We start from the raw sequence: 19,039 nt of genomic DNA, 5'->3' as shown, positions 1-19,039 counted from the left end.
GCCAGGCGTGCGAGGGCGGATCCCTTCCCAGGCGTGGAGGCCTGTCCCTCTGCTCCCTGCTGAGGCCCACGATTAGTCATTGCTTTGGCTGTAGCCCCAGGCAGCACACAACAAGTTGCATCTTCCTTCCTGAGCCTGGAGCCAGCTGAAGAGCCTTATTATTTCAGGGGCGTAACGATCACTGCATTGGCAACTCCAGCGTCTCATGCTCCTCCTTCCAGGTCCAGTGCCAAGTGTGTACGTGGTTTTTTTTCAACTGGGGCAAAATTCACATAACGTAAAATTTACCGTCTTAACCATTTGAAAGCATGACAAGTCAGTGGCATTAAGTGCATTTGCAATGTGCAAATTTCACCAGTACTTCCAGACCATCCTCATCACCCCAAAAAGAAACTGCACGCCCATTAGCAGCCACTCTAATGCCCAAGCCCCCAGCCCCCAGCCAGCACTAATCCTCTTTCTGTCTCTGTGGGTTTGCTTTTTCTGGACGTTTCATATGCACAGAAGCATACCGTAGTGGCCTTTTGTGCCTGGCTTCTTTCATGTAGCATCATTTTTTCAAGGTTCATCCGCATCGTAGCGTATCAGTACTTCATTTCTTTTCGTGGTAGCATCATATTCCATTGGATGGATGGACCACCTTTCGTTCATCCACTCGCCAGCTGATGGACATTTGGGTGTTCCCACCTTTCGGTGATTATGCAGTGTGTATGTGATTTTGATTGCTTTTCATCAGGTGAACAGTTTTGTGAGGGCGGTGCTATTATTATCTCCGTATTAACGAGGAGGAGGCAGCAGCCCAGAAAGACAGTTTAGTAGGAAGTGAAGCTGAAGCTGGGGATTGAACCAGCGGCTCTTGGCAGCTATGTCATTAGCTCACCTTTCTGCCTGGCCTGGCTCACCTCTGCATTCCGAGGCTTTGGCCGATGCCTGGGTGGAGTCATGGCCAGTCTGTCGAGACATGACAAGCAGGAGGGCTTTGGGGGCCCTGGGAGCCACTGAGACCTTCCCAGTGATGCCACTTGGTGTCCCAGGGCTGCATCCAAGCTGGCACCACTAGGGGAGATGGGGAGGCAGAGTAGCTCCTGGGGGACCCTGAGGAGAGCAGGACCATGCTCTCAGCCATCCTGGCTCCTTCCAGCTGTGTCTTGAGTACCCCCACTCCTAGACTGCCACACCTGCCAGCCTCTCCCTGGGTTCCCAGCCCCATCATGTGCACCCACCCTCCAGTCTATCACCAGGCTCCTGAGCTCTCATTGCTCCCTGCCTTCATCCTCCATAAACTCAGGGTGAAATCTAAATGCCTAAGCCCCATCTGTGCAACTGCCCTCACCCACAGCCCTGCTCCCCTCTTCCTCAATGGCCTTTCACCCCTGCTGAAGAACTTGGGGCTCCTCGAGCCCTCCCCGCTCTGCCTCTTCGAGCTCTGCCCTCTGCCCTCAGTCTCCGGGATCCCATCGAGCATAAGCTCCCAGTCCTTCCTGTGGCCTGGGAGCCCCGCTCCAACCTGGGTGCTTCTCGGCAAGCTGACGCTGCGTTTATTACCCTGGATCCCAGAGAGGCGATGTGTGTCTTTACATCTGCACCCCCAGCACCTAGCAGGTGCCTAGCAAACCAGAAGCACTCAGTAGATGTCTCTCAATGAATGGCGGGGGTATCTGTCAGAGAGTTGAGCAGACACAGGTGGGCTGTAGGGGATTCTGGAAGGAGCAACTGATATTTTACGTGAATTCTTGGACTGTACAGTAAATCTGTGTTTATTGAGGAACGGTTTTCCACAGCGTCTGTACCATTTTACATTCCCACCAGCAATGTATGAGGGTTCTAGTTTCTCCATAGCCTTATTTAACACTTATTTTCTGTTTTATTTTTTATTATAGTCATCGAAGTTAAAACATGTTTAAATTAGTTTACACTAGTAATCGCTGTTAACTATAGGAAAGTTAAAATGCAGAGAACCAAAAATAATGGGCAAGGAGAGAAATATGCCATAGTTCTGTCATCTAGAAACAATTGCCTGTTTTGTTGTAAACCCTTTCCTATATTTTCCTGTGCATACACATGTATATCAGTACAGACTTTCATATAAGTGAGATCTTGTAGCCTGTTGATTTTCACATAATGATATATCATGAACATTTTTCTGTGTCCCGCAGTATTCAAAAAATATATATATATATTTTAAGGCTGTGTAGTGTTCTGTCTTCATCATGTGCCAGGATGTTTTTGACCCATTTTCTGTGGCTCGGGATTCCCCCAAGTTTTTACCGTTCTGCACAGGCAGCAAAGATTACTCTTACCGGTTTCTCTTTGTCACTTGTCTCAAGTCCTCAGGCTTCGCTCCTAGGAATTAAGTTGCTGGTTCAAAGCACATAGACCGGCACTGTTCACTACAAAGATAATGAGAGGAAGAGTCATTCTAAACTTTCTAGGAGCTACATATGTAATATAATTCTAAATTTTCTAGTAGCTGCATTAAAAAGAAACAAGTGAAGTTAATTTTAATAATATATTTTATTTAACCTATTATATCTAAAATGTTATTTCAACATATAATGTAAAAACTATTGAGACAGTTTCCATTCTTTCTGTATTAAGCCTTTGGAGCTGGTCGTATTTTGGAAGCTGGCACATTGAACTTGCTCTCCCCACCTTTCAAGGCCTTAGTGACCACACGTGGCTGGTGGCTCCCTCTGGGGCAATGCAGGTATAGAACTTTTTCGTTTAAGCTTTTGATCCAAAGTGACAAGTCACCCCCCACATCAAAGTTTGGGCCGATTGACGTTCCACCAGCCTCCTGGAAGGGTGCGCATTTCCATCTCAGATTGAAATCTAAAACCAAAGGTAATGAGGTCGACGGAAACCGCAGTGTCTCAGCCCCTCATCCCCATGGCAACTGTGACCTCGTCAGGGACTGGAGCAAGAGCTGAGTGAGGAGCAGGGAAAATGAACCCTCGAGGGGAACAGCAGGGCCATGCATGGTTCTGGGTGTGTGACTCAGGCCCATGTGTAACAAGTGCCCATGGGCCAGACCCCACGGAGACCCTGGGTCAGCCCAGGGAACCTGAACTGAGGGTGCATGGAGCTCAGCGTGGAATTTGGGTGCTGAACGCGGGGCCAGAGATGGGAGGTTGTCTTCCCGATCCCTCTGCTTTCAGTCAGTCAGGATGAAAGGTGTGTGTGCACACCTGTGGATGTGCATGTACTTTGGATGTAATTAGCTGGAAATTCTTCATTAGAGAAATCTAGTCTATGATGATTTCTAGTTTATATACCTCTTCCTATCTGTGATCTTGGGCACGTCACTGTGTTCCCATCTCTAGATTGGGGATCCGACTGTACTTACCTGATAAGATTGACAAGAGGGGTATGTGACCCAGGGCTTATAGAGGGCAGAGCTGAGCACAGTGCCCAGGATGGAGTAAATACTTAATTAATGTAGACTGTCGCGGTTGTCATGATTATGCATCGTGATTTATGTTTTCAATGGCTTTATTGAAATATGACTCACATGCTATACATTTCACCCATTTAAAGTATATCAGTAGTTTTTAGTATAATCACAGAGTTGTGTAACCATCACCATAATCTAATTTTAGAACATTTTCACACACACCCCCCGCCACCAAAGCAACTTGGTGCCTATTAGCAGTGACTCCCCCAGGCAACCGCTGGTCTACTTTCCACCTCTATGTATTTGGGTCTCCGAGCATTTTATATTAATGGAATCACACAGTGTGTGTGGCCTTTGTGACAGGCCTCTTTCACTTAGCGTGACGTTTTCAAGGCAACTCATCTTTAATGGCAATTGTTTAGGAGCACATGTTTGCCTGTAATTTCTGATCATTATTTCCCATCAGATCAGTGTTTCGTTTGTTGGTTTTTAATCTGTGGGATAGACCTGAGTACTCTTAATCTGCCAATCTAATGTGATCACCCAAAGGGAGACAGTGCAGGGTCAGTAAAACAAACAAACAAACAAACAAACAAACCTAAAACAAAACCACACATATTCTGCCAGACAAATTGAGTTCAAATCCTGGTCTGCCTCTTGCAAGTTTAGTGACCTCGAGCAAGTTACTCATCCCCTCCAAGTGTGCCCTGCTGGAGAATGGGAACAGTCTGTTCGTCACAGGGCCGTGGAAAGGATTAAATAAGAACACATGTGCCCAGGACCTGTGACTGTAGCCAGTGAAAGATTCATCAATAACAAGACTTTTGAGATGGCTTGGCTGTCCCATATGGGACCATATTGTGTGCTTAAAATATTCATTACATGAGTAATATACATTGCGTATTAGAAAAAATTTGGAAAACATAGAGGACTCAAAGCAAAACAAACAAAGTCTTTAATCCCAGTATTGAGAGATAATTGCTATTATTATTTTGGGACAACAAGTCTAGATTTTCTTTCATTACTTAATATACATTTATATATATTTATACATTTCCCAACGCGCTGTTTTTGTAGCAAGCTGTTTTTAAACAACATTATATGTTGAATATGTTTCCACATCAAATATACAACTGTCACTTAATTTTTTGTTTTTCAATTACAGTTGGCATTCAATATTATATTCGTTTCAGGTGTACAGCATAGTTAGTGCTCAGACATTTATGTGCCTTATGAAGTGATCACCCCCAATAAGTCTAGTATCCCCCGGCACTATACATACTGGTTACAATACGATTGACTATATTCCCTATGCTGTACTTTCCATCCCCGTGACTGTTTTGTTTAACCATCAATTCGTGCTTCTTAATTCCTTCGCCTTTTTCACCCAGTCCCACAACTCCCCTCCCATCTGACAACCATCAAAATGGTCTCTGTATTTATGGATTTGTTTCTGTTTTGTTCATTTGTTTTTTGAGATTCCATATATAAGTGAAATCACATGATATTTGACTTTGTGTCTTATTTCACTTAGCGTAATACTGTCTAGGTCCATCCCTGTTGTGGCAGATGGCAAAATTTCATTTTTTTTTTTTGTGGCAAACTAATACTCCCTCAGATCTGCTACCTCTTTATCCAGTCTTCTATTGATGGGCACTTAGGTTGCTTCCATATCTTGGCTATTGTAAATAATGCTGCAGTGAACATAGGGGTGCAGATATCTTTTCAAATTAGTGTTTTGGATTTCCTTGGATAAATACTGAGAAGTGGAATTGCTGGGTCATAAGGTAGTTCTATTTTAATTTTTTGAGGAACCTCCATATCATTTTTCATTGGTGGCTGCACCAATTTGCAATCTCATGAGGGTTTCTTTTTCTCCACATCCTCTCCAGGACTTGGTGTTTGTTTATCTATTGATGATACCAGTTCTGATAGGTGTGAGATGATATCTCATTGTGGTTTTAATTGGCATTTCTCTGATGATTAGTGACGCTGAGCATCTTTTCATATGTCTATTGGCCATCTGTGTGTCCTCTTTAGGGAAATGTCTATTCAATTCAGGTCCTCTGCCCATTTTTTATTGGGTTGTTTGTTTTTCTGTTGTTGAGTAGTATGAGTTCTTTATAAATTTTGGATATTAACCCTTTGTCAGTTGTTTCGTTGGTGAATATATTCCCCCATTCAGTAGGCCGCCTTTTTGTTTTGTTGATGATTTCCTTTGCTGTGCAAAATCTTTTTAGTTTGATGTAGTCCCATTTTATTTTTTCTTTTGTTTCTCTTGCCGAAGGAGTTATGTCAGAAAAAAATAGTACTAAGCAATATCAGAGAGTTTACTACCTCCATTTTCTTCTAGGAGTTTTATAGTTTCAGATCTTACATTGAAGTCTTTAATTCATTTTGAGTTTATTGTATGTGGTGTAAGAAGGTGGTCTAGTTTCATTTTTATGCATGTATCTGTCCAGTTTTCCCAACACCGCTTATTGAATAGTCTTTACCTTATTGTATATTCTTGCCTCTTTTGGATTAATTGACCATATAAGCGTGGGTTTATTTCTGAGCTCTCTATTCTGTTCCATTAATCTATGAGTCTGTTTTCATACCAGTACCACACTGTTTTGATTACTACAACCTTGCAGTATAGTTTGATATCAGATAGCATGATACCTCCAACTTTGTTCTTTTTTTCTCAAGATTGCTCTGGTTATTCAGGGTCTTTTATTGTTCCATTTAAAATTTAAGATTATTTGTTCTAGGTCTGTGAAAAATGCCATTGGTATTTTTATAGGGATTGCATTGAATCTATAGATGCTTTGGGTAGTATGGACATTTTAACAATGTTAGTTGTTCCTATCTATGAATATGGTATACACTTCTGTTTATTTTTATCTTTTTCAATTTCTTTCTTCAATGTCTTATAATTTTTAATTTATCCTTAGATACTTTTTATGCATTTTAAGTGGAGTTGTTTTCTTAATTTCTCTTTATAATAGTTCTTTATTGGTGTTTAGAAATGCAACCGATTTCTGAATATTAATTTTGTATCCTGCTACTTTACTGAATTCATTTATCAGTCCTAGTATTTTGGTAAAATCTTTAGGGTTCTCTGTATATTGTATCATGTCATCTGCAAATACTGACAGTTTTACTTCTTCCTTTCAACTTGAAAGACATTTTTTTTTGTTTTTTGGTCTGATTTCTGTGGCTAGGACTTCCAATACCAAGTCGAATAAAAGTGGCGAAAGTGGACATCCTTGTCTTGTTCCTGATCTTAAAAAAACACTTTTAACTTTTCCCCATTGAATGGAATATTAGCTGTGGGTTTGTCATATATGGTCTTTATTATGTTAGGTATGTTCCCTCTGTTCTTACTTTGCTGAGAGTTTTCATCATAAATAGATGCTGGATGTTGTCAAACGCTTTTTCTGCATCTATTGATATGATATAAAGATTTTTATCCTTCATTTTGTTTATGCGGTACATCACGTTAATTGATTTGCAGGTGTCGAAGCAATCTTGTGTTTTATGAAGAAATCCCATTTGACCGTGGTGTATGATCTTTCTGATATATTGCTGAATTCAGCTTGTTAATATTTTGTTGGAGATTTTTACATCTATGCTCATCAAGAATGTTGGCCTATGATTTTTTTTATAGTGCCTTCGTCTGGTTTTGAAATTGGGTAATGCCGGCCTCATAAAATGAACACAGGAGCTTTCCCTTCCCTTCAGTTTTATAAAGTGGTTTGAGAAGAATAGGTGATGATTTTTCTTTAAATATTTGGTAAAATTTACCTGCGAAGCATCAGGTCCAGGACTTTTGTTTTTGAGGAGTTTTTCGATTTCTGATTCAATTTTGTTACTATTTATCATTCTATTCAGATTTTGTTTCTCCCTGATTCAGCCTTGAAAGATTGTATGTTTCTAGGAACTTACCCATTTCTTCTAGGTTGTCCATTTTGTTGGCATATAATTTTTCGTAGTACTTCCTTATAATCCTTTGTATTTCTCTGGTGTCAGTTGTCACTTCACCTCTTTCATTTCTGATTGTATTTACTTGGGTCCTGTCTCTATTTTTTCCAGATGAGTCTGGATAAAACTTTATCAATTTTGTTTTATCTTTTCAAAGAAACAGCTCTTGGTTTCATCGCTCTTTTCTATTGTTTTAGATTATTTCATTTCTTTCTGCTCTGATCTTTATTATTTCCGTCCTTCTACTCTTTTCAAGCTTCGTTCTTTTTTTCTAGTTCCTTTAAGGGTAAGGTTTAATTGTTTAATTGAGATTTTTCTTGTTTCTGAGGTAGGCACATGTTGCTATAAAATTTCCTCTTAGAACTGCTTTGGCCGTGTCTCATAGATTTAGGTCGTTATGTTTTTATTTTCATTTGTCTGTTGGTATCTTTTGATTTCTTCCTTGATCTCATTGTTTAGTAGCATATTAATTAGCTTTCATATGTCTGTGTGTTTTTCAGTTTTCTTCTTATAATTGATATCTAGTTTCATACCCTTATGATCAGAAAAGATGCTTGATATGATTTCAGTCTTAAATTTATTGAGCTTGTTTTGTGGCCTAACACGTCACAACATGTGGTCTATCCTGGAAAATGTTCCATGTGCATTTGACAAAAATGTATATTCTGCTTTTAGGTGAAATGTCCTAATTTGATTTAAGTTCATCTGCTCTAATGTGTCATTTACAACCACTGTTTCTGTGTTAATTTTCTGTCTGGATAATCTCTTCATCGATGTAAGTTTTTCATTTTCATTTGCATGAAATATCCTTTTCCATCCTTTTACTTTCAGTCTGAATGTGTCTTTTAATCTGAAGTAGGTCTTTTGTAGGCAGCACATATATGGGTCATGTTTTTTAATCCATTCAGTCACGTTATGTCTTTTAATTGGAGCATTTAGTCCGTTTACATTTAAAGTAATTATTGATAGGTACGTAGTTCTAGCCATTAATTGTTTTCTGATTAATTTTGTAGTTCTTGGTTCCTTTCTCATTCTGTTGCTCTCTTCTCTTGTATGTTAATGACTTTATACGGTGTTGCGTTTGGATTCCTTTCTCTTTATTTCTTGTATATCTCTTATAGATTTTTGGTTTGTGGTTACCATATGCTTCATATATCCCAAGCTATGTTTATAGCAGCCTATTTTAAGTTGATAGTCATTTAAGTTTGAGCACATTCTAAAATCACTACAAATTTTACTCTCCCTCTACGTGTTTGTTTTTGTCATTATTTTTAAATTATTTTTTGTGTGTGTTTGTTCGTATCCCTTAATTTATTGTTTTAATTATACATGTTCTTCCTGTTTTTGCCTTTTAACTTTTGTACTAGCTTTACAATGGGTGAACTGCTGCTTTTACTGTTTTCTTTGTCAGTGAGAATTTCCTTATATTTTCTAATTCGCATTTTTTATCTTTTTTACTTAAAGAAATTCCTTTAGCATTTCTTATAATACTGGTTTAGTGATAATGGACTCACTTTTGCTTATCTGGGAAACTCCTTATCTCTCCTTCAGTTCTAAATGATAGTATTGGTGGATACAATAATCTTGGTCGTAGGCCTATACTTTTCATCACTTTGAATATTTTGTGCCATTCTTTTGTGGCCTGTGAAATTTCTGTTGGAAAATTGGCTGATAGTCTTAAGAGAGCTCCCTTGTATGTAACTAACTGCTTTTCTCTTCCTACTTTTAAGATTCTATTTGTCTTTAACCTATGGCGTTTTCATGATGACGTGTCTTCTTGTAGGCTTCTTTGGGCTCATCTCATTTGGAACTCTCTGCACTTCCTGGGCTTGTATGTCTGTTTCCTCTGCCATAGTAGGGAAATTTGCAGTCATTATTTCTTCAAATAGGCTTCCAATTCCTTGTTCTCTCTTCTTCTTCTGGTACATCTATGATACGAATGTTGTTATACTTGATGCTGTCCCCAAGGTCCCTTACACTATTCTCATTTTTCAAAATTCTTTTGTTGTTGTTCTGATTGGACGTTTTATGCTACTTTGCTTTCCAAATCACTGATTTAATCTTCTGTTTCCTCTAATCTGCTGTCGATTCCCTCTAATGTGTTCTTCATTCCAGTTACTCTTCATTTCTGACTGGTTTATTTTAATGATTTCTATCTCTTTGTCGAAGTTCTCACTGAGTTCATCTCTTCTTCTCCTAAGTTCATTGTCCATTCTATGACCAATATTTTGAACTCTGCATCTGGTAGTTTGCTTTTCTCCATTTTGTTTAGTTTTTTTTTGTTGTTGTTGTTTTGTTCCCCCCTCTGGAGTTTTGACCTGTTCTTTCATTTGGGACATGTTTCACTTGGACCTTTGGCTGCCTCCCTGTGTTTGTTTCTATGTATGAGGTAGATGTGCTCCATCTCCCAATCTTGGCAGAGTGGCCTTATGTAGTAGATGTCCTGCGGGTCCCAGTGGTGCATTCTCCTTATTCACCTGAGCTGGGTTTTTCAGGTGTGTCACTTTTGCGGGTCGTGTGTACCATCCTGTTATCGTTGAGTCTTGATTGCTGTTGGCATGTCAGTGGGTGGGATTGACTCAGGCTGACTGCCTGTGAGGGCAGGCCATGACTACAGTGGACAAGCTCTTGTACAGGGGCTGATCCTACAGAGCTGGAGTCACTTTAGCAGGGCTCTGGTGCCAGCCAAGTTTGCCCTTTGGGTGTGTCATCTGTGGAGCCGGTTGTTTAGCAATCTGGTGTGGTCAGAAGCCAGTCACTGGGTGTGTTGGTTCCGGAGCTTCTTAGGAGGGACTCGGGTGCAGGCCAGTATCAGCTGCCGTTTGTGCCCAGCTTGGGGTCACCTGTTGGGTGCTACAAAGTGACCTGCAGTTGGTTGTTGCTTGTGCTTGGGAGAGGCTATGCTGTGAACTGAGGCTGGCCACCACTAGTATCAGGCTTAGGACCCTTTGGTGGGCACCACAGTGTGAGCTAAGGCCAGCTGCCTCTTGCGTGGAGCATTGACCATTTAATTGAAGCTACATTCCAAGCCAACAATGGCTGCAGCTAATCTCAGGCTTGGGGCCAACTGATGGGAGTTACAATGCATGTTGAGAATAGTCACTGCTTGTGTGGGGCTTGGGGCCTCTTAGCAAGAGATATAAGACATGCCGAGGCCATCCATTGCTCGTTTGGGGCTTGTGGACTTGACAGATTTTAGAAAAGTCCACAACATGAGCCAAGGCAGGCTGCTTGGGTGGAAAAGCTGCTGGAAGTGGCTCACATGAGCACTCAAGTTGGATGTGGTGGGGTGTCAGCAATCACCAGGGCAGGGCTGTTGGTATTAGCCAGGTTGATGGAGAGCAGAGATTTGGCACCTGCCAGAGCCTGCCAGCTGGGTGGAAGTAGGTCTTAACAAAGGGACAGTGGTGCCAGTAGTGCTTCCATCCCCAGAGAGAGTTGCCCCAACCCCTGCCCCTCCAGCCCTTGCTCTTAAGCCAGACAACTCAGTTTCTCCTCATACATCCCTGGCACTTTTTGAGCTACTGCCCCAGTGCTGGAACTCAGAGCATGTACGTCTGTCAGTGAGTGAGTCTGTGTGTGGGGTCCCTCAAGTGAAATGCCTGGGATTCCAGTAGCCCTCCATATGTAATTCCCGCTGGTTTTCATAGCCAGAAGTTATAGGGATACCAATTCCTGACCCTGTGCCTTGGGCTGTGGAGCTCAGTGTGGGGCTGGGATCCCTTGTTCTTCAGAGGGGACCTTGATAGCTGAGACATCTCTCCCAATTTTTAACCACATGTGGGTGTGGGGCCAGCCTGTTCCATCTCTGCTTCTCCTACCAGTCTCGATCTGGCTGCTTCTGTATGTTGTTAGTCATAAGATTTCTGTTCAGCTACACTTCAAGTAGTTCTCAAGGGTGATTGTTCTATAATTTAGTCGTAGTTTTGATGTGGCCATGGAAGGAGGTGAGTACAGCATTTATCTACCCTGCTGTCTTGACTGGAAGTGCCACTGTCACGTTTAAAGGCAGCATACTTTTTTTTTAAGTTGGCAAAACATACCATAATGTATTTGATCTGCTTTTGGTATGGGCATTTAGATTGAGCCCAGTTTTTAAGTTATTATAAAGAATGCAAAGGTGAACACATTTATGTTTTCATCTTTTTGTACCTGCTGGATTTATTTTTCAGGATAATTTCCTACTGAGTGGGATTCCTGAACTTTTCAAGTAAACTTTTTGTCGCGGTGTAACATGCATACAGAAAACAGTACACCACTCACAAGTGCACTGTTCCATGAGCTTTTTGAGAACACATCAGTGTAACCTGCACCTGGATCAAGAAATTGAATATTCCCAGTACCCAGAAACCACCTCATGCCCCATTCAAATTACTATCCCCCGTCAAGGACAACTACTACCTTGACTTTTTAAAAAATTAAGACATTATTATTATTAAAAAAAAAATTAGTTATTATTAGAGCAGTGTTAGGGTCACAGTATAATTCAGGGGAAGGCTCAGAGATGTTCCATATACCTCCTGCCCCCACACGTGCACAGTCTCCCCCATTATCAACATCCCCGACCAGAGTTTTGTTACAATCAAAAACCTGCATCGACACATCATTATCACCCACTCTTGGTGTGGGTTTGGACAAACGTAAATGGCATGTATCCATAGTTATGGTATCATGCAAAGTAGTCACTCCCCCTAAAAGTCCTTTGTGCTCAGCCTGCTCATCCCTTGCTTCCCAACACCTGACAACCAATGATCTTGTTACTGTCTCCATAGTTTTGCATTTTCCAAGATGTCATGTAGTTGGAATCGTTAGCATGGGGCCTTTCTATCCTGGCTTTTAACAGTGTAGATGAGTTTTGCCTGCTTTTGACCTTTATGTAAATGGAATCATGAAGTATGTGCTCTTTCATGTCTAGCTTCCTTTTGTTATTATGTTTTTGAAACTCACCCAACTTATTGCACATATTGTTTGTTGTGTTCATTGCTGTATACTATTCCATTGTTTGAATATAGCACACTTTAACACTTTATCCTGCCGTCGCTGGGCATTCGGGTAATTTTCTGCGTAGGGCTATTCAAATCTTGCTACCACAGATATTCTTGTACACATCTTCTGGTGAGCACAAGTCACGTTTCTGTTGGATATGACCCTAGCAGTGGAATTGCCAGGCCATCAAGTATACAAATGTCTTTGCTGACATACACGTGATGTAAATGGCCGTATTTACTCCAGAAAGGCGATAATTGCCCCTGGTGGTTATCTAACCTTCACATGTGTCAGCTTCTACATCTGTAACACAGGAGTACAACACCCCCCACCCCAGATGTTAAGAGGAAGAGGAGCTAGTGCGTGGGGATAGGCATCCAGCACATAGTGAACCCTGAGTACCAGTTCGCAGTCATAACGAATATTTTCTAGCAAACTGCATCCTCTAGGGAGGCATGAGAATTCAGAGCTGCAGTTTTTCGAAGGGATCACAGCTTGAGCCTGAGGCCAAAAAAGTGAATATGCGATAAGGTGACCAGTTGGCCTCAGGAATGAGCTACGTCTGGAACAAGAGGAGAAAGAGTTCTTAAGAGATGGGAAATGCTTGGAGGATGATGGTGGGAGGTAGCAGTCCTCCAGCTCAGCCACCGCTTTGGAAAGTTTTGGCTGCACTGTATCTGGTCCCCAGGACACTGACCTAAAGGCCTTGAACACAAGGATATCCTGAGAAACGAGCTGCCACTTATCAGCTGTGTGATCGTGAGCACTCTCTGAGACGCAGTTTTCAAATTACAAGTGGAGAAAAAAATATTCACTTACAGGGTGGTTTTGAGGGTGAAGTGAAAAGGTGAGTGTACATGTTTGCTCTCGTGTGTTTCATAAAGTAAACACTCATGTGTGGGCGGAACCCACAAGTTCCAAGCTTAGCTATGTAAGAAACATGGCCCATAGACAAAAATGGTTATTTAAAAAAACCCCAAAACTCTCGTACTGAGATTTTCTCAGTTTTAGGTTATTGGGAGAATCTTAATACATTGTCCACAGCAGCGGTTATCAAAATTCTACTTCCACTTTCCTCGTTCCACCGGATTCCTCATACATTTGTCACTACAGGTCTCTCACGTCACCTCCAGCACTGGCCTGAATCACTTTTGCTCCTTTCCTATTCCTCTGTCTCTTAATTTGTGACTACACAAAGCCCTTTGCTCAGCTAGGGGAGGACGTCAGACAGGTGGACGTGGTCTCTTTAGTGGGCTGCGGGAGGAGAAAATGACCTGGTTCACGGTCGTCCTGTCCCGCGAGCTGGCGATATGAGTTATAGTTGTATTATTGCTGAGGGGGTCAGAACGAACGACCCAGAGCTGCATTACCAGGAAGAATGGGAAGCCGTTTGCTTCCTCATCCGGGGCTCAGGTTTGCCATGGTGGGAGATGGCACAAGAACGGATGGATGGAAAGAGGAGGGTGGGGAGGAGGCTCCAGCCTTTCTTTGGATTCAGGCTCCCTGAATCCAGGTTTAGTGGTCAGCGATGTCTTTCTCACTCATGTTTTCTTTCTTTGTCTTACTTTGCAGTCTCTTCAGACCAGATCGAGCAGCTGCACCGGAGGTTTAAGCAGCTGAGTGGAGACCAGCCTACTATCCGGTAAGATCGTTAGCTGGGTTTGGGCGTTGGGCAGGTCCGGGCTCTTGGGGATTTCTCTTTCCGTTTATCTGTCCCTGGGTGCAGGGTAGTTGTGGAGGAGCCCATTTTCGGAGGCAGACCTGTGGTCATTTTATTTCTTCTCGTAATTCTAGACAAGATATTCTCAACTAAGAGGAAAAGAGCCACACCTGCTGCTACTGGGATCAGAAAATTAGAACTAGAGTGAAGCCAAGGGGTGTGGGGATGAAGAGCTAGCCAGCCACCCCTGCCTTCCTCAAATGGAACATGCCTTGGAATTCCAGACACACGTTGAGGACCTGTTAAGTGCCAGGGTCGTGCTCATTGCTGGGTACCCAAAGATGAACAAACTGTGATGCAGCCCGGTTCAGGGGCTCAGATGTTGTCATGAGGCTCCATCTCGTGACTCTGCTTCCTCTGGGTTGTTAGTTCCAATCTCCGTTAAGATGGCAGGTGGCAGCCTCAGATTTCTGTCAAGGAAACTCACCATTCTACATTGCATCTTTTAGAAGCTGCGTAGGTTACTTTTTTATGAGGAGGAATGCCTTGACCTGGGTTCCTTCTTTTAGGAGGTTGGGTTCAGTCTTAGAAGGTGATTGAGTTTTCTTGGAACCAGGTTAGTGAGAGGTCCTAGTTAGCACGTCGATCAAAGTTGGTGAGGGAGCTTTGAGACAAACTATAGCAAGCAGATTTTCCAATATACAGTGAATACCGTTCTACCAGAAACTTTCTAACGGATGTAGTTTCCTAAAATAAACATTCAGAGTCTCAAAGTTACAGTCTTGGAAATTTTAAAAGAAACTTTTCAATAGTCCAGGAAAACTTTCTTAGTGCACAGACTTAAATTTCACTAAGATTCCTGGAAACCGATATGTAAATATCTACTTTCCTCTGTCTTTTCTGAACGAAGGCGTGTTGTTAATCCAGTGCATCCATTTCCAGAGCTTAGGTTCTGGTGGTCTCAAGGTTCTTGTGGTCTCCAGCCTCAGTTTAATTGTATCTAAGACAGACTTAAAGACAGTCAGGACTTGCACCTTTAATTCTGTGCATCTCACTTGCTAAGACCGGTGAAGGAGAGAGCAGAGCCCATCAAAAGGTCACCTGACTTCTTATTGGCTCTGTTGGGGTCACATGACCAAGTCCGAGCCCATCGCCATGGCAGGGGCTAGAAATGCAAATTGGTTTTCCCCCAAAGCTGTGAGGGGTTGGGCTGGGTCATCAGCCAAGGGCAGGGATGGGGTTGGAGTGGTTTCTCAGGGCAAGGTGGGCCCCTTGGGGCATGGGCTGAGGAGTGAGCGAAGGGCGGGAACACCTCAGCAGGGCACCTTGAGGTCTAATGAGCAGTGACAGCTCTGCACGCCGGATATTGGAACATGGAAATGTCAAGGGCGTTATTCCTTCAGAAATTCATGGACACGTGCTCCGTGCCAGGTGCTCAGTTCTTATGCTGTTGGACCCGACCACCATGCGGCTCACAGTTGGGAAGGTGTCAGGGTGGGGCCCACTTTCTCAAGATAACTTTCCAACACACTCAGCCCTGTGACAAGCCGCCTTGGGCTCCTCGCTGTTATGGGTCTGTGGGTCTTGGCAGGTGAGCGCCTTCGGGTTCCAATTCCACGTGCGTTTAATTTTCAGACTTGGGGGAAGCAGAGGAAAAAACTCAGACTTGAGAACAAGTCATATTTGAGCCTTCTGTGCCACTGGCTGTGACTGTGGATTAGTTGCTGTTTCTCTGAGCTTGTCTCATTCGTAAAGTGAGTCTCAGGTGAGCATGATCGTTTGGGACTAGATGTGAGGTGTGTGTGGGACCATCCTGCTTTGAGCTGGGTTTGTTGGCATTTGGCAGACTGGCTGGCATCATTCCACCACTTTGTGGGGTCACGAGGACCCCCCTTTGAAATGCCCAAGTCTGTCACTGGGGTGGGGGTGGAGTTGGGGAGCACAGGCACTGTGGGAAGAGGAGGCCTCCCACTTTGGAGTTCTAGCATCTGAGTCCTGACGGTGTCGTCCAGCAGCCCCTCGGGATCCTTTGCAAGGACTTAGTGACAGTGTCCTCTTCACGGCTTCTGTCCAACTTAGTGTGCACGCAGATAACCTGGGAGTCTGCTAAAATGCGGGTTTGGCTCCAGCGGGTCTGGGGTGGGGCTCGAGATTCTGCGTTTCTGACGAGCACAAATGCCGGAAGTCCCTTGTCCTGAGACCTCGGGGTGTCGAGCTCAGTGCTTGGAGCAGGGCTTGGAGCATCTGCTGCTTTAGCAAATGCTGCTTCGTTTCTGTCCCCCACCAGCCAGCCCGAACGCCACCCCGGCCTCAGCTGTCAGGCACTGCAGCATCCCCTCCCCTGTCCTCAAGCCCGTCGCCTCCTGCCTTTTCACACACCTGTCCTGTCTAAATCCAACACATCTGGTGGGTCTCAGCAAGAACGTCTGTCCTAATCCCTCACCCCTCGCCCCCTTTTTCTCTGTGGCAGTCATAGCGTTTGTTGTTACATCAGGTGCCCTGAACATCTGTTTCTGGGGCCTCCCAGCCGACTTGGCTTAGCACGTGTGTGTGTGTGTGTGTGTGTGTGTGTGTGTGTGTGTGTGTGTGTGTGTGTGTGTGTGTGTGTTGGGAGGGACATCTGCAAACCTTGTTAAAACACAGGTTTTGATTCAGTCTGGAGTGGGGCCTGGGACTCTGCATTCCTAACCAGGGAGAAGGGTTTCGGTCAGGTTGGCCTCGCCCAGCACCGAGAATGGTGCCCAGCGGGCCCTCCAGGCCCAGGCGGGTGGAGGCTGCATCCCATCGGGTGCCGAGCCACCCATTGCAGGCTCCTGCTAGGAGGCTACTGTGAGCTGCGCACTGACAGCCTGCCGGCCTGGAGGAAGGAAGTGGACTGACCACAGCGACTTGTGCAAACAGGCCTGCGGGAAGGGCCTCCTCCTAGGCTCCCGGAACTGCTTTGCCTAATTCTAATCCTCCCTCCGGGGCCTGGAGAAGGGAGATGGGGCAGCTCTTGGGGTGCCCCAGGCTTTCCTGTCCAACTTCTCAGGACAGGAGTGAGCAGCTGTGGACTGCGATCCGGTCCCCAGTGCTGTTCCCCCTCTGCCAAGGGCTTCTGAGTGGCCCCAGGCCAGGCCTTCAGCCTCTCTGATCCCTGGGCTATGCTGGGGTTTCGGAGTAGGGAAAGGATTCGTTTCTTTAACAGTTGCAAACCTGTCGGTGAGAGCTGGCTGGGTTGTGGGGATACACTGCCCTGTGAGAAAGGTGTTGACTGGGGTCCCTGAGCATCCGCCAGGGGTATGGGAAACTGTTCCCTTGTGCCCTCGCTCTCAAGGGCTTATTAGGACCCCACAGGGAAGCTCTTGAATATCTTGAGTGCAGAGGGCCCCTAAGAAGTGACCACTCAAACTTGCAGGCTTGATACATAGACTAGAAAGACTTGAAAGTTGCATTTAAAAGCTTAACGAAGAACTGGGTTTCGAAATTTGTGACAATAGCTTTTTTTTAAAAAAAAACATCTCACCTGGTAAAAACTGCCCAAACCGATTTTAATCTTAACGTACCATTTCCTTCCTGTTTTTGGCCAGGTAAGCTTTCTTTCCAAAAAGCCAGTAAGGACATCCAGGGGTGGCTTTGCCCTGAGGCTCTCAAAGCCAGAACCCCACATCGTGTGGGTTCCTTACAAGGCCCTGATTTCTTAAAAGAGTCACAATGCTGTGTTCTTTTATTAAGGGAGCCCCCCAAAATTATATGTTTCAGGACCCCATCCCATACTTGACCTGAATCTACCCGGACCAAAAAGCACTGGGTTCTGAGGTCTGTGGGCAGAACGCTTGAATAGAAAAAGGTCATCGGGCACGTTGATTGAACACCTAACTCTGCAGAGACTTCCCTCCTGTCCTCAAAAGTTTTTCTTCTGGCAGGGAAGATACCCCATAAACAAACCCATTGAAAGGTACTAATTGTAGACAGTGAAGAATGGCTTCTGGCCCTTTTTCTTTCTTTAGGTGGGTCCCTTGCTTTGGTGACCATTTTAAACAGCAACTTTTTACTTCCTGATAGCGCCCTGGCCGGCTCACCAACACCCAGAAATAGACGCGGTAAAGTACTTCAAACATGATGCTGCAGGCCAGGGGGACGCCTGATTAGATAGAGCCACGTGACAGAAATAGTTTTAGACTCGTCAAGCCGCCCGATGTGGAGCGGTCCCGGGAGGAGGTCTGTAAGGCCAGGAAGGGCACCCTCTAAGGTCCGTTTTGCATCCCTGGGCAATGCCTTATGGAGTTAGAGGGTAGCCCAGAGCCATGTGCCAGGTGGGAGCCGTGCCGAGCACTAACCTGAGCCGGGCCCTGCGCCAAATGCGGGGTCTCTAGGTTCTCGGGAACCCTCTGCGTTCATACTGTTACCCCATTTCACAGGTGAAGGAACTGCGGCTAAAGAGGTTGAGGTCTCGTGGCAGAACTGACTGATGGATGAGCCGGGACCCCAATCCGCTGTGATCACATTGGTTTTCTCCGAATTAGGTCACTTTTTAACCCGGTCACTTGCTTTTAAGCTGTCCAACTAGCTAGAAGTTGACACTTTTTAAGGAAATACAAGAGTGAAAAGGTTAGATCGTCAGGCTGCTACCCTGTGTCTCACGTGTTCCCAGAGTTAACGGCGAAGGCCTCTGCTACCTGATGCACATTCGCGTAAAAAGAAAAACCCACAGTCGCTCGTAAAGCTGCTCAGGAGAACAGCGGGCGTGCACGGTCGCGGCTGTCACACCTGCGGAGGGGTGTGGGGGCAGGTGTGAGGGAGCTGTGGAATCAGCGTGATGAGAAAGGATGCTAAGGCGTCCCCCCAAGCAGGACGATGCGCTTTGTAAATGGTCTTAAGATTTATCAGCGAGAATGCACGTGCCGTTTCTTTACAACGATTCCTTTCCCGGGATTAATCCCGACTCGGTCCTTGCTTTCAAAAGCAGGCACTGAGGGCCTTCCGTGGCAGGTTCCAGCTCAGAAGATGCTGTGGGGCGTGAAAGTGAGGCTCCCTCCACCCCTCGTGGGGGG

The 19,039-nt window shown here is 44.4% G+C and overlaps 1 protein-coding gene across 1 annotated transcript in view; it reads left to right on the top strand.

Annotated features, from left to right (window-relative positions):
• TESC (tescalcin) overlaps nucleotides 1–19,039 on the top strand; it is a 45,657-nt gene that overhangs the window by 8,081 nt on the left and 18,537 nt on the right. The window contains exon 2 of the mRNA XM_039868154.1: nucleotides 13,919–13,988. Coding sequence (XP_039724088.1) covers nucleotides 13,919–13,988 — 70 coding nt within the window. The remainder of the gene's footprint in view (nucleotides 1–13,918; nucleotides 13,989–19,039) is intronic.

This window comes from Pteropus medius, unplaced genomic scaffold, assembly GCF_902729225.1.
Source record: "Pteropus medius unplaced genomic scaffold, Ma_sr-lr_union100, whole genome shotgun sequence".
In the NCBI taxonomy this organism is placed as follows: domain Eukaryota; kingdom Metazoa; phylum Chordata; class Mammalia; order Chiroptera; family Pteropodidae; genus Pteropus; species Pteropus medius.
Note: the sequence above shows the minus strand (reverse complement) of the source record. Positions and strands in the feature narration are given on the sequence as shown.